Source organism: Asparagus officinalis, chromosome 1 (assembly GCF_001876935.1).
Source record: "Asparagus officinalis chromosome 1, Aspof.V1, whole genome shotgun sequence".
Classification (NCBI taxonomy): domain Eukaryota; kingdom Viridiplantae; phylum Streptophyta; class Magnoliopsida; order Asparagales; family Asparagaceae; genus Asparagus; species Asparagus officinalis.
Window position 1 is genome coordinate 28968211 of NC_033794.1, and position 16353 is coordinate 28984563.

General features: G+C 36.0%; 2 protein-coding genes and 1 long non-coding RNA gene across 3 annotated transcripts; 2 read left to right on the top strand and 1 right to left on the bottom strand.

Moving 5' to 3' along the window:
- LOC109832734 lies at positions 2841 to 4032 on the top strand. The gene is made up of 3 exons (XM_020400143.1): positions 2841 to 3310; positions 3403 to 3924; positions 4014 to 4032. Exons 1-3 carry the CDS (start codon positions 2841 to 2843, stop codon positions 4030 to 4032), a joined length of 1011 nt encoding a protein of 336 aa, XP_020255732.1.
- LOC109832743 lies at positions 4183 to 4650 on the top strand. The gene has a single exon (XM_020400153.1). It carries the CDS (start codon positions 4183 to 4185, stop codon positions 4648 to 4650), a length of 468 nt encoding a protein of 155 aa, XP_020255742.1.
- On the bottom strand, positions 11890 to 12485 carry LOC109843302. Its single transcript, XR_002247627.1, has 3 exons — positions 12457 to 12485; positions 12112 to 12239; positions 11890 to 12026 (listed from the first exon to the last, which is right to left on the bottom strand). It is a non-coding gene; the product is annotated as an uncharacterized LOC109843302 (long non-coding RNA).

Below are 16353 nucleotides of genomic sequence, written 5' to 3' on the forward strand. Positions count from 1 at the left end.
AGAGAGAGGTGATAGAGATTAAAAGTTAGTCTCCAAGTGGGAGATTGTTAGGATATGTGGAGCCTAACTATCCGACTTGCTCTATACCTTGTTTTTGAAGAGGAAACATGATAAATTAGAGGAACAGGAACGGCGGTGATGAAGGTCAGGCAAAACGACGAAGGAATCAGTTTGGAGGCTTCACGGTCGACCGCGAGTAGCATGACGATCGACCGTGAACATGTACAGGTCTACGAAAAGTCTCTGGACTTTTTACGGTTGACCGCGGGATCATGTGCGGTCGACCGTGCCAAACCCTGTAATCAGATTTGGTCTTGGGATTTTTTGCAGTCGACCGCGTCTGTATCCGCGGTCGACCGTGAGTCAGTTTTTTAGGTCTGGACTCGTTTTTTTGCTAAACTGTTTTAGAATCATGTTTGTATTAACTCTTATGTTATTAAAGGGGAGATTATGGCAACTTGTAAGATTGACGAAAATAGTAAAATTTTCTCCTGCGATGGCCATGGACGTAGCTTCTCACATTGAGAAGTGAACCACGTAAATCTTGTGTGTTTTGTGTGATTGTTTTCTCTCTCTTCTCTCTCATCTCTATTTCCAAATCGCATAAGGGGTAAGATAAATCCCTATCACATACATCAATACCAAACTGCTAACATATGAAGTAGACTGAAAATTAATTTTTTTTGAATATGTTGAATCTATGATGATTGTTGAAAAGTTGGTGGATTTTAAAGTAAATGGTGTAAATTATTATTATTTATTATTAAAGTGTGCGAGTTTAAAAGAAAATGAGAGTAAAACTTCAAGTTTATAAGCAAGAATGATATCTAGCTACAGTTCGTGATTTAGCGATATTATAGCTTGAAAAAGCCAAAATATAATGATTAAAATATAGGATTTTTACTTTTAGGTCCATTTGTTTACTCCCATTTATTTTTAAACCCAAGTACTATTTTTTGTATCCTTAAGTCCAATGTACTTTTTGTATTTATTTTGAAACCCAATTCTAAAATACCATACTCTCATATGTGGGTCCCACTATTTATTTTTCTAAAATTCTAATAATAACCTTCCACTTATAACTTTCATGTAGGTGGGCCCACCTCAAATAAAATAAAAAAATGTAGAGAGAGAAAGAGAGAGAGAGAAAAGTGGCGGTAAAATTCCCTCCTCCCCTCTCTCTCCGTCTTCTATCTCTCTCCGCCTCTTCTTCTCCCTTTCTCTCACCCCATTAATATAACCGAACACTCTCCTTTAACCCATCATTTAATAACTCTCTCCTATAACCCATCAATTATTTCTCACCAACTGTCTTAGCATTTGAAGGTACAAACTTGCAATTTACTCAACTATCAAGTTTATAGCATTAATTTCTCATTTCAATTTACTCAACTATCAAGTTTATAGCATTAATTTCTCATTTTAATCATGATAATTATTTGATATGTTAGTTAAATGAGTTCATAAAAATTATTAAATTCGTCAATTTTGGTAAAATGTTAGTTAAATGAGGTTTTGTAATTAACCACCCATTAATTTCACATAATTATTTCACATTAGTTATTTCACATAATTATTTCACACTAATTTCTCATTATTCTTTATTCTTTATGAATTCATAACAATTAGTTAAATATTAGTCAAATTTAGTTAAATTTGATCTTAGTGTAGAATGATAACATGTAAGAATAGCATGAAATACAAGACTTGTAAGTATTGCACGTTAATCTGAAAGTATAGCACGTTATACTGTAAGTATACCATGTTATATTGTAAGTATAGCACGTTATCATGTAAGTATAGCACGTTAACTTGTAAGTATATCATGTTATATTGTAAGTATAGCACGTTAACCTGTAAGTATAGCACGTTATATTATAAGTATAGCACGTTAACCTGAAAGTATAGCATGTTATAGAGTAAGTATAGCATGTTATATTGTAAATATAGCACATTAACCTGTAAGTATAGCACGTTAATCTGTAAGTATAGCATGTTGATATGAAAGTATAGCACGTTAACCTGAAAGTATAGCACGTTAACCTATAAGTATAGCACGTTAACCTGTAAGTATAGCACGTTATCATGTTATCATGTAGCAGTATTTTAGCTGTATTAATTTTATGTGTCTATCTTTTGTGAAATTTTTCTCTAAATTTGTTTATTTTTGGTGATAAATATAGATGGATGAAGAATTGTATTGTGCATTGACGGATTTTAGAGGACACAATCACTTTTTAGAATTAAATGTCAACGGGGGTTACAAAGATTTGGCCGTTGCAGTGCAAAGCCTAATTGCTTGTAGTGCAAGCACGATACATTTGACTTACAAAGTACCCCACACGCAAGAAATTTATGTTCGTGTATGTGATGATGCTGATGTCTCGATAATGGTCAATGTACATCGAAGTTGCAAGGAGAATATTGTTGTCATGAACGCTGAGATGAATCGAGACATATTATTTGGGATACAAGCTAACAATGTCCATATAAGGTAATTTACACTATTGATATAGTTTCGTACTTTTAACATTATCACTTTCTTAACTCTTGTACAATTTTCTATGCAGTAATCCGTATATCCCCTCTAGTGATGAACATGTGTCTCGTTCACAAAATCCATCGTATTCACAAAATATGTCTCGAGAAGTTGAGAGCTCTAATATGATTCCTATTGCATGACACAATGCTATTAGAAGTGTTGGTCAAGAATTTGATGATGTTGAGCATTGTCGGCGGAGTTTAAGCAATTACTCTATTGCACGAGGATTTAACTTTGAATTTGTAAAAATGAACGCAAAAGGGTGACAGCAAAATGTAAGGCCACAAATTGCGAATGGATGGTTCATTGCACCCGTCGTAGAGATAGTGATCGATTCTATGTGAAAAAAATATGTAGTTCTCATAGTTGCTTGGGAGGAGGCATAGGAAAGGAAGGATATCAACGGGCATCTCGTAAGTGGAATGCTAATCAACTCAAGACCATATTGAAGGAACAACCCACTTATCGCCCAATTGATTTCCAAAAGAAGCTTAAAATGGAATTTGGTTTGGACGTCCCTTATCATAGAATTTGGTGGGGAAAAGAGCTAGCTCAACGTGATTTGTATGGTGATACTAAATTTTCATATGACCAACTCCGATGGTATAAGGATAAAGTTATAGAAACCAATCCGGGATCAATTGTTCACTTAGAGCATGAAGACGGAAGATTTACACGAGTATTTGTGTCTTATTATGCTTGTTGGAAAGGGTTTATGGAGGGATGTAGACCAATGTTGTTCTTGGATGGTACACATCTTTTTGATAGGTATGTTAGAGTTCAATCTAATAAAAACTTGCATTAATGTACTACTTCATATATTTTATACTTTGTTTCATGATTGTTCTTTTCTTTTATAGGTATAAAGGAACCTTACTTGCTGCAACTGCACTAAATGGAGATGGTGGAATATTTCCCGTAGCAATTTGCATATGCGTCACGGAAAATAAGAGTAATTGGGAATGGTTTTTAGAATGCATTCGAGACATTCTCTTCAATGATGAAGATCCATATACTCAATGCATTCGAGACATTCTCTTCAATGATGAAGATCCATATACTCCAGATGATGAACTGGTGTTAATCTCTGATAGGGACAAAGGACTTCAGAATTCCGTGAAGAAATGCTTTCCATGGTCACATCACTCTTATTGTATTCGTCATCTTTTGGCTAATTTTAAGAATAACTTATCGAAAAAAGGCATTACACCACCTTTACGAGATGAATGTGTGCAAATTATGAAGAGGTCCGCTTATGCATACACTTCTCGTGCCTATAACAATGAATGCAACGAGGTACAGAACAAATCAGAGATCGCCTATTATGAAATGTTGAGGATGAGTCCAGAAAATTGGGCTAATTGTTATTTTCCTGGGAAGAGGTTAAAATTAAAGTTTTTACAAAATTTCAAATGCAAATCTTCAAGATATATGTTCCTGCTATACTTACTATTTATTGACATGCATGTAGATATGGATGGTTGACATGAAACGTAGCGGAGTCATTCAATTCTTGGATAAAAGAAGCTCGTTATTTGCCAATTACCCAAACAATTGATAATATCCGCAAGAAAATGATGAGGATGAGTTTTGAAAGGCGGGAGGCATCACAAAAGTGGACCATAATATTTGTTCCTACTATGGAAGAGCATCTTATTCATATCAATGAGCAATCACGTTGTCTTTCTGCAATTCCTTCTACTACCGGAAGGTACAAGGTGTATGATATTCCCACCGTTGAAGTAGATTTGAATGAACGCACATGCACTTGTCGTGAATGGCAAGTTGTCGGGCTACCTTGCAAACATGCTGCGACGGTTATTCGACAGAATATGGACACCCTTTACTCCTATATTTCCCACTACTTTAGTGCGGAGACATACCACAAATGCTACTCCTTTCCGATATACCCAATTCCTGACGATGACAAGCCATATATAGATGATGAAAATATGGTGATTCGGCCACCAACAACTTCAATTCTTCGTGGAAGACCAAGGACAAAGCGCATTCCTTCGGGATTGAATCCGGCCAAAGAGTTAAAATGTAGTAGATGTCAACAGTATGGTCACAACTGTAGAATATGTAGACAGCCTATTGCAGACTAGATATAGTCTACGCTATACTTTTGGTTAGAAGACATGCTATACTTTTGGATAGAAGACATGCTATACTTTTGTCATGATTTTGTATGTATCCTATGTGTTTGTTATTAATGAAAGACATGCTAATAGAAGACATGCTATACTTTTGTCATGATTTTGTATGTATCCTATGTGTTTGTTATCAATGAAAGACATGCTATACTTTTGGTCTTTTTACTTTGTCATAATTTTGTATGTATCCTATGTCAATGAAAGACATGCAATACTTAATCCTTAACGTGATATACTCTTAATATAACAATCTAATCTCAATTACAATCTAATCTCTCTTCATTAAACTCGTAAATAGGGTCGCAAAGTGGTAAATAACAAAAGTGTATAGCACGTTAAATAACCAAGCCCAACCCAAACAGGAAAACGCGTAAATAGCATAACTGATGAGTCGACTCATAAAATTAGGAGTCGACTCATTAAATGATGAGTCGACTCATTAAATTATGAGTCGACTGGTCAGAGCCAAAATGCGAACTAGGCTTGGTTTTATGAGTCGACTCATGACAGGCACAAGTCGACTCAACCTGATGAGTCGACTCATGTATATGTATGAGTCGACTCACAGCCCGAAATCTGGATACTTTGACGTGCATTTTCCCCTGTACTGTTTGACACCTCTATTATTCTCATGATATCATACGAATCATCTACCCTCAAGCTCCCTTGAGGATCGCTAAGTTCTCCAAAGAGAAGATTATCAGCTATACTTTCGGATTAACGTGCTATACTTATATATTAACGTGCTTTACTTATATATTAACGTGCTATACTTAACGTGCTATACTTACACGATAATGTGCTATACTTACAGATTAACATTCTATACTTACAATATAACATGCTATACTTTCGGATTAACGTGCTATACTCTCAATATAACGTGCTATACTTTCGGATTAACGTGCTATACTCTCAATATAACGTGTTATACTCTCAATATAACGTGCTATACTTAACGTGCTATACCTACATGTTAACGTGCTAAACTTACAGGTTAACGTGCTATACTTACAGGTTAACGTGCTATACTTACAGGTTAACGTGCTATATACTTTCATATTAACGTGCTATACTTTCATATTAACGTGCTATACTTACAGGTTTAACGTGCTATATTTACAAGTTTAACGTGCTATATTTACAGGTTATCGTGCTATACTTACAAGTTAACGTGCTATACTTACAGGTTAACGTGCTATATTTACACGTTAACGTGCTATACTTACAGGTTAACGTGCTATACTTTCATATTAACGTGATATACTTACAGGTTAACGTGCTATACTTACAGGTTAACGTGCTATACTTTCGGATTTACGTGCTATACTTACAGATTAACGTGCTATACTTACAGGTTAACGTGCTATACTTTCATATTAATGTGCTATACTTACAGGTTAACGTGCTATACTTACAGATTAACGTGCTATACTTAAATATTAACATGCTATACTTACAGATTAACGTTCTATACTTTCAGATTTACGTGCTATACTTACAGAAATATTAACATGCTATACTTACAGATTAACGTGCTATACTTTCGGATTTACGTGCTCTACTTACAGGTTAACGTGCTATACTTTCGATATATCGTGCTATACGTACTCCTTAACGTGCTATACTCTTAATATAACGTGCTATACTTTCGATATAACGTGCTATACTTACTCCTTAACGTGATATACTCTTAATATAATGTGCTATACTTACCGATCTACGTGCTATACTCTCAATATAACGTGCTATACTTTCATATTAACGTGCTATACTTACATGTTAACGTGCTATACTTACAGGTTAACGTGCTATACTTTCATATTAACGTGATATACTTACAGGTTAACGTGCTATACTTACAGGTTAACGTGCTATACTTTCGGATTTACGTGCTATACTTACAGATTAACGTGCTATACTTTCATATTAACGTGCTATACTTTCATATTAACGTGCTATACTTACAGATTAACGTGCTATACTTACAGGTTAACGTGCTATACTTTCATATTAATGTGCTATACTTACAGGTTAACGTGCTATACTTACAGATTAACGTGCTATACTTAAATATTAACATGCTATACTTACAGATTAACGTTCTATACTTTCAGATTTACGTGCTATACTTACAGAAATATTAACATGCTATACTTACAGATTAACGTGCTATACTTTCGGATTTACGTGCTCTACTTACAGGTTAACGTGCTATACTTTCGATATATCGTGCTATACGTACTCCTTAACGTGCTATACTCTTAATATAACGTGCTATACTTTCGATATAACGTGCTATACTTACTCCTTAACGTGATATACTCTTAATATAATGTGCTATACTTACCGATCTACGTGCTATACTCTCAATATAACGTGCTATACTTTCATATTAACGTGCTATACTTACATGTTAACGTGCTATACTTACAGGTTAACGTGCTATACTTTTGGATTTACGTGCTATACTTACAGATTAACGTGCTATACTTACAGGTTAACGTGCTATACTTTCGGATTTACGTGCTATACTTACAGATTAACATGCTATACTTTCGGATTTATGTGCTATACTTACAGATTAACGTGCTATACTTTCGGATTTACGTGCTATACTTACAGATTAACGTGCTATACTTTCGGATTTACGTGCTATACTTTCATATTAACGTGCTATACTTTCATATTAACGTGCTATACTTTCGGATTTACGTGCTATACTTTCATATTAACGTGCTATACTTTCATATTAACCTGCTATACTTACAGATTAACGTGCTATACTTACATATTAACGTGCTATACTTTCATATTAACGTGCTATACTTACAGGTTAACGTGCTATACTTACAGATTAACGTGCTATACTTTCGATATATCGTGCTATACGTACTCCTTAACGTGCTATACTCTTAATATAACGTGCTATACTCTCAATATAACGTGCTATACTTTCATATTAACGTGCTATACTTACAGGTTAACGTGCTATACTTACAGGTTAACGTGCTATACTTTTGGATTTACGTGCTATACTTACAGATTAACGTGCTATACTTACAGGTTAATGTGCTATACTTTCGGATTTACGTGCTATACTTACAGATTAATGTGCTATACTTTCGGATTTACGTGCTATACTTACAGATTAACGTGCTATACTTTCGGATTTACGTGCTATACTTTCATATTAACGTGCTATACTTTCATATTAACATGCTATACTTACAGATTAACGTGCTATACTTACAGGTTAACGTGCTATACTTACATATTAACGTGCTATACTTTCATATTAACGTGCTATAATTTCATATTAACGTGCTATACTTACAGGTTAACGTGCTATACTTAGTACATATTAACGTGCTATACTTTCATATTAACGTGCTATACTTTCATATTAACGTGCTATACTTACAGATTAACGTGCTATACTTACAGGTTAATGTGCTATACTTACAGATTAACGTGCTATACTTTCATATTAACGTGCTATACTTACAGATTAACGTGTTATACTTACATATTAACGTGCTATACTTTGGATATATCGTGTTATACGTACTCCTTAACGTGCTATACTCTTAATATAACGTGCTATACTTTCGATATAACGTGCTATACTTACTCCTTAATGTGATATACTCTTAATATAATGTGCTATACTTACCGATCTACGTGCTATACTCTCAATATAACGTGCTATACTTTCATATTAACGTGCTATACTTACAGATTAACGTGCTATACTTTCGGATTTATGTGCTATACTTACAGATTAACGTGCTATACTTTCGGATTTACGTGCTATACTTTCATATTAACGTGCTATACTTTCATATTAACGTGCTATACTTACAGGTTAACGTGCTATACTTTCGGATTTACGTGCTATACTTTCATATTAACGTGCTATACTTTCATATTAACGTGTTATACTTACAGATTAACGTGCTATACTTACAGGTTAACGTGCTATACTTACATATTAACGTGCTATACTTACATATTAACGTGCTATACTTTCATATTAACGTGCTATACTTTCATATTAACGTGCTATACTTACAGGTTAACATGCTATACTTACAGATTAACGTGCTATACTTTAATATTAACGTGCTATACTTACAGGTTAACGTGCTATACTTACATATTAACGTGCTATACTTACAGCTTAATTTCTCAATAAATTATTTGTTTTTTTGTTTTTTGTTGTTTGTTGCTATTTTTTTGTTTAAAATATTTTATAAATATTTAAGCTTATTTAATCTTGTGACCTACATTGTGAGTCGGCGACCTACATTGTGAGTCGGCTCAAGGTCGACTCACAATGTGTAGTCAACTCCAAGTCGACCTTCTACCGTCGGGAGACTCTTTTCCTGGTATCTATTTCTTTCGGTTTTGGTTTTGAGATGTTATATAGACCCGACCCGTTTGTCTACCTGTATCCTGACCCTACACTCATCATTTTGACCAAATCTGGCCCATTAATCCCATATCAAAAGCCCTAGTTCATCTTCTTCTTTAATCCTCTTCCCTTCTTTTCTTTCCTCCAACCGTTCCTTCACTACAGTCGACCCTCATCTCCAACCAACTCATCATCACCGGTCGACTCGTCCTCTCTTGCAGTCATCGTCTGCACTCAGTCTTCCTCGGCTTGGTATAACCCCTTCCTTCTCTCATTTCTTTTTCTAGGGTTTCATTTTAATCCATGGCTAGTACCTCTAGCAAACGCCCTAGAACTTCCAAAGGTAAAGCCCCTCTTTCTCGTGATCATGCATCGTCTCCTCCAGAGCAAAGCAATGCCCATTACGAACAATATCTAAATAGCCCTGCTTTAATTGAAAATATCATGCTCTTTGTCAATTAAAAATGTTCCCCGGTAGATATGTTAAATTCTATGACTTCAGTCATTTTTCTCTGGAACAATTTTTCTCTGCTGCTAAACTCACCGATCTACTCTCAAGTAAGCACTCCGAGGAACTTTATCCCCCACTTGTGCATATATTTTACGCAAATCTTGTGACATTTTGTCCTGAGAATAGACCACATTTTATTAATTCTTGTGTCAAACATCGCCATATTCGTTTCACAGCTAACCGTCTAGCTGAAATCATTGGCATTCCTCGTGGCGATACCTTTCTTAATGATGTTTCATATGATAATCCCAGTGTCGAAACCCTTATGACTCTTCCTGGCGAAAGCCTCCCATTACATGCAAAAAATGTATCTGATTTGGCTACCATTGTTGGACGTATCATTTCCTATAACTTGATTCCAAAATCTGGGGGGTATAGCCACTATTCCCAAGATCTCACTAGGGCAATCTATGCCATTCTGGGTAATGTTGATGTTAAATGGGGAAATGTTATATTCGATATCATTGCTTCTGGTCCATCCACTTTCATTCCTTTTGGCGGTCTCCTTACAAAAATCTTTAAACACTTCAATGTTGACCTCGACGATGAGACACCTCTTGAAATCCGACCTCTCTTTGATATTACTGCTCTTAATCGGATGAGAATTCCTGCCAGCTTAATGGCAATGCGTGATCATCCTGTTCGTAGACCCTCTCCTGAATCTCCCATTCATGAACCTCCTTATGAGCACTATCATTCCTCCCCAGATTCATCTGTACCAAGCCATATAGAAGATCTTTGCACTCAGATGACTGAATATCACTATAGTGACCAAGTGAGATTTCAGAGGATTGAAGACAGTGAACATGATCTTAGCATGCGACTTGAAGAGGTTGAAAGGACCCAAGTAGAACTAAAGAAAGAGATAGCCTCCCTAAGGAGTGAAAGAGAAGTTGACATAGCCTCCATTCACACGAGATTTGATGAGGTTATAAACCTTTTGCAACCCCATCCTTCCTCAGGTCCAGGATCGTCAAACGCTTGAAGCTCTTCTTGAATTCTTGTTGAACAAAATGATATTTTGGTTTATGATAAGTTGGCAAACTTTTATTTTGGCATGTAATATTCTAACTTGCACTTGTTTTGCTTCATGTTGGACATGGTTTGAAAACATGTGTTGAAGTTGGTATGTAATAGACTAGTAAGTCTGGCTCTGTTGAATTTATGTGTTTTCACATTTGATGGTGAGCCTATATCTTATATGATGATCATATGCTCTATCATGTTTGTGTTCCATAAGAATATCCTCATTCATGCCTCTTTTCTGATAGGGGGAGCGTAGCTCCTATTTGTTTACTTTGTTTTTCTAATCTATTTGGTAAAACGATGATCTTTTACAAATGTCAAATGTACTTTCCAAAATTTCTTCACAAATATGTTTAATATCATGTTTACCAACTATTTCTAAAGTTTTACCTTTTTAGAGAATTTTTTTAACAGGTTCTTAGATGAAAACTATGTACAAGAGTCGACTCATGATCAGTATTGAGTCGACTCACAAATTGATGCGTAGTTTACATTTTGTTTCTGCTGAGTCGACTCATCACAGTCATGAGTCGACCTATCAGGTTGAGTCGACTCATGACTGTCATAAGTCGACTCACAAAGTGTGCTGGAATATGTGTTTTGTTTCTGCTGAGTCGACTCATGACAGTCATGAGTCGACCCAACAGGTTGAGTCGACTCATGACTGTCATAAGTCGACTCACAAAGTGTGATGGAATATGAGTTTTGTTTCTGCTGAGTCGACCCATGATATTATGAGTCGACCCATGGTTTATGAGTCGACTCGTGAATTTTATGAGTCAACCCATTTGTTGGTCTTCAGACTTGGGTTCTTGCTGATATTTTGGGATGTCATAAATAACCCAGTGCATAAAACATTCTGGCCAGTGAAGAGAATTAACTATTCAAGTTTACAAAGTGTTTAAGAGATTGACAAATGTTGCATGCATATCCGGACAAACTATATACAACATTGCGTATCAAGGAGATTGACAAACTATATACAAGATTACATTTCCAAACAAGCTATATATACAAGATTGCATTTCCAAACTTGCATTTTCAAAACAACTATATACAACATTGCATATCCAGAATTTTGCCACAGAAGAATGCATTTCTATCCAAAAAATCAGGGACATACAACTTTGCATTTCCAGCACTTTGCAATTCCAGAACATATAACTTTGCATTTCCAACTTTGCATTTACAAATACTTTACAAATACTTCCATCAAGAGCAATATGTAACTCCAATGCATCATTGGCATATATATATATACAAATACTTTACAAATCAATTTCCAAAATATATTTGTACACAAAAAATATTGGATATCACAATTGGCATGTAGCAACCGGGGAATTGGTCTTGAGGATCATGTTGGTTGATTTCCTGAAAGCAAAATATAAGCGGATCAAAAGAACAATAGATTTCGATATAAGCGTTTCAATGAACATTACACGTATAGAAAATATACCTTCAAATAGAAATAGAGCAACAATACGAGCTCTATGTCTTGCACAATCCTTTTGGTCAATTGCAATTGGTTGACCGGATATGAGGCTAAACATGTACGCCATCAAGAACACCCCGCAATCCAAGCTTCTGCAAGTTCAAAAGTTTGCAATATCAATATAACACTCTTGGCCCGCAATATGTAGTCTCTATGTGAGTGTTAGCACAAACGAAAAAAGAACATATGAATAAGTCGAAAAGTTCAAAAGTTTGCAATATCAATATAACACTCTTGGCCCGCAATATGTAGTCTCTATGTGAGTGTTAGCACAAACGAAAAAAGAACATATAAGTCGAATACACTAACCCCCGTTGTTGAGGTACATCAACACTTTCTACCTCCTGAATCGAAGTAATGTCTAAGTTCCAAGCATCGGGAATGGTAGAAATAAACTTCACCCTAAACTCATTAGCATCGGACATATAACCACGGAGGGAAGAATAATGATAAAATCTCTTCTCCTTTACAAAGAACACCAACATATGCCAATGAAATGAAGTTAGGAGTGGGAAAATAATCTTATCAAGTTCTTGGAATCGAGTTGTCGTTATTGGCTTAAACATTCGATCCACACTTGACGGATTATTTTCATTGATGCATCTCTAAAAAAATAAAGAAAGTTAAGAGTAAGTATTTAATATAGCTTATGAATATTACTTATAATCTCGGATTGGATTTCTACTTACGGTTACCCATGGACTACATATGTGTATGTCTTTCGCATAGTTTGCACGCGTCTCCATTAACCTATTTAACAAGACAACATAGGAGGCTATAACCTGAAATGTAGATAATAAATTTGTAAATATTCATGTTATATACTAACGTGAACACTAATATTTACATAATTTCAGCTTGCAGCAGAAGATCGTTTATCAGTTATGCGGCCCTCAGATTAGTAACCATTGCATATATGACTGAATTGTGGAGGCATAAGATGTGTTATTGTATCAATATCAAAAGCATGTACAGTGCTCTATATGTGTGTTATTGTATCAAATATCAAAAGCATGTGGAGGCATAAGATGTGTTATTGTATCAAATATCAGTCATACGCTTCTATGTGATTTCTGGTACAGAAAATACTCTATATGTGTGTGCATGTGTGCGTGTTTATGTATATTTGTGTGAAGCATGAAAAGAACGGATACTTACGTCACAGCTAATTGCCTCTCCTTTAAGTAACTCCAATGCATCTTTACGTGTCATCAACGCATCTCTAGATGACCACACTAATGTCTCACTACATATGAAACAAATACATAACATGTATTAATGAAAAAACTTAGTACAGGTTGAAAAGTAAATAAGTAAATCATTCAAAATACTTACGCGGCCATATTCTCCTTCCAAAAGTTATCTAGTAGTTCTCTCTCCTCATCCATTACTTCCTTCCTTCCCGGATAATTTGGTCGTCCTTTTCTACTAACAAGTGGAACAAAAGGAGACCGCATTGATGGCCCAGCATGCCGAGATCTAGAGAGAACTGTTCTTTTGATGGAAGGGGTTTTACGCATGCCTTCAATCAACGTAACATCGCGCGGGCTAAGAATAAAGGCGTCGTCATCCACTTCCATTGAATCCATGCCCACTTGATCCTTCCCACCATCCTCACCATCATCTTTCTCTACATTCAATCTATCAACGTCTTTACCAACCTCATCATCCCCGCCGACATCCTCCTCCATATCTCCACCATTCCCCTCCTCTTCTTCCTCATTCCCGCCATCAACTCCCTCCTTATCCTCCTCATGCCCCTCATTAGCCCCCTCCACACCCTCCTCTTTCCCCTCATTTTTTCGCTCCTCATCACCATCATCACTATCATCCCCATCTTCCTCATCATCCCCATCATCCTCATCATCCTTATCATCCTCAATTACTCCATCACTATCCACATCCTCTTCCTCATCACCAAATTTGTCCCTCCTTATCTTCAACAGAAGGTCTACACATCCTCTTCCTCATCACCAAATTTGTCCCTCCTTATCTTCAACAGAAGGTCTAATTCCACCCGTTTTTCAAGTATGAGCTGATCCAACTCAGCTTTGGTGATTACCTACACATAAATAACCCAAGTAAAGTTCAATTCATGGATGAACATCAAATAAAAATCATGGAGAGCAATTAACTAATATGGAATAAAAATAAAAATGGAAATATATATACCTCTCTCTCTCTCTCTCTCTCTCTCTCTTCAATCTTGAAGGGGCAGTGGATGTAGTGGCAGCTTGTCTCTTTTCAAATTTGTTAGCCCTTGACTCAACACCATGCTTCCTAAAATTAGCCGGATCTCTAATTAAATCTTGAACTGTACTCCTCCGTAAAGATCCCGTGCCCTTGTGGAAGCTTAGGATGGGTGGTAGGGATTCTGCTCCAACACAAAGGCGTAATTGTCCCACAAGCTCATAAACCAAACCTGTGAGAAAAGGAAAATTTTAGCTCAACAATAAACATGACTAAATGAATTAATATATACAATGTAGAATGACATTAAAATATAGTAAATGTTAACTTACCATCAAAACCGAGGCAAAACCCCCCATATAACCACCTCTAGATCGATTTCCCTAAAATCTCTTAGTGATGGTTTTCTTAGCCTTAATCATCTCGGTACACAACACATTGTATACTAATTCAGCCCAATTATACTCCTTAAGAGTGCCCAATTTCTCAGCATATCTAAATGCAAACAAGGGACAACTCATACTAGCTTGGGGGCATAATATAAAGCCAATAATGAAAGCCACGAGCATATGTGGCAAAAGAGGATCTCTACGCTCGGCCATCTGCTTGATAAGTTCACCCATCCTATCTCTTCTAGCACACACAACCTTCTTCTTACCCTCGTCAATTTTCTTCTTTCCTTTTCTAGTCACACGCTTACTATCTTCTTCAATTTCAGCCGCGGTACTATATGAAAGCACAAGCTTGTAGATTGTATCGCGATCACTTCTATGAAACCGCGTGTCTACTATAGATCCTCCCATCGGAAGACCCGTGATTCTCCCAACTTCTTCAACATCAAAGGAGGTCCATTTTCCTCCAATTTTGAAACTACTTTTTTCGACATTAAATACTCCCAACAAACAATCCACTATAACTGGTTGCACTGGAAGATCTGGAACATCTAAGTAGCCATAAAATGGAGTGTCACGAAGGGCAATTCGTTGATCTTCCGATAAATAAGTAGAAATCTGATTTTGAAGGTCCCGGAAGTACCCAATGTTCGATGGAATTCGCACTAAAGCCATGAGATAGAATTTTCTGCAACCATAAAACATAAGGCGACTTTAGTTGTCTATCATATTTACAGACAAAATTGTATCAAATGTTTACAGAATCAGATGTTTACAGACAAAATTGTATCATATTTACAAACAAAATTGTAACAGACAATCTCAATACTCAAATTACCACGCTTTAGCTTTATATCAACCTATTTACAGCCTATGATATTTTTTCCTCTTCTCGCTCAGTGAAATGTAGCAAATGTTAACATATGTACAATAACAGACATTTGTATCAAACTTTAGATGTCCCAGAATTGGGACTGAATATACGCAAAAATTTATGAACTTAAAAACGTAAGAAAACCAATACCAATCCTCAATTATAAAGTCATGAATTCAAAACAATATAAACGCAACAACTAAGCTAAAATTGTTGAGTTTAAGAGCCAATAATTATCTATGCAGTCAATATCCAAATATCAAAAATAAAAAAGTTCGACGGCAACCCAGCCAATGCTCGTGAGAAATCAATACCTGAAACAGCGACTTTGACGGCAATGATGACTGGGACGGGCAACAACGGCGACTGCGAGAGCTGGGTCACGGCGACGGAGTCTACTGCAGGAGCGGGCGACGGAGTCGACGGCGACAGCTGGGTCACGGCGGCAGGAGCGGGCGACGGGGATTTTTTTTTAATTTAGGAATCCGGTGAAAGGGAATTTTGAGGAGAGAGAGGTTTATATGGGGAAAGGGGTATTTTAGGGCTTTTACCTTGCTTCTGTATAAATACAACTACTAAATGTATTGTATTTTAGAATTTGGGTTTAAAGATAAATACAGAAAGAGAGTTGGGCTTAGAGATACAAACAATATTGGGTGGGTTTAAAAATAAATGGGAGTAAACAAATGGACCTAAAAGTAAAAATCCCTTAAAATATTTGGTTACATCATACACATAATCACTTAGAAA

Bases quoted from the DNA above. Each gene is read 5' to 3' on its own strand.
- LOC109832734 (XM_020400143.1), top strand. From the start codon at position 2,841: ATGGTTCATTGCACCCGTCGTAGAGATAGTGATCGATTCTATGTGAAA. The intron at 3,311-3,402 runs GTATGTTAGAGT...TTTCTTTTATAG, and splicing joins GGTACACATCTTTTTGATAG to GTATAAAGGAACCTTACTTG.
- LOC109832743 (XM_020400153.1), top strand. From the start codon at position 4,183: ATGGAAGAGCATCTTATTCATATCAATGAGCAATCACGTTGTCTTTCT.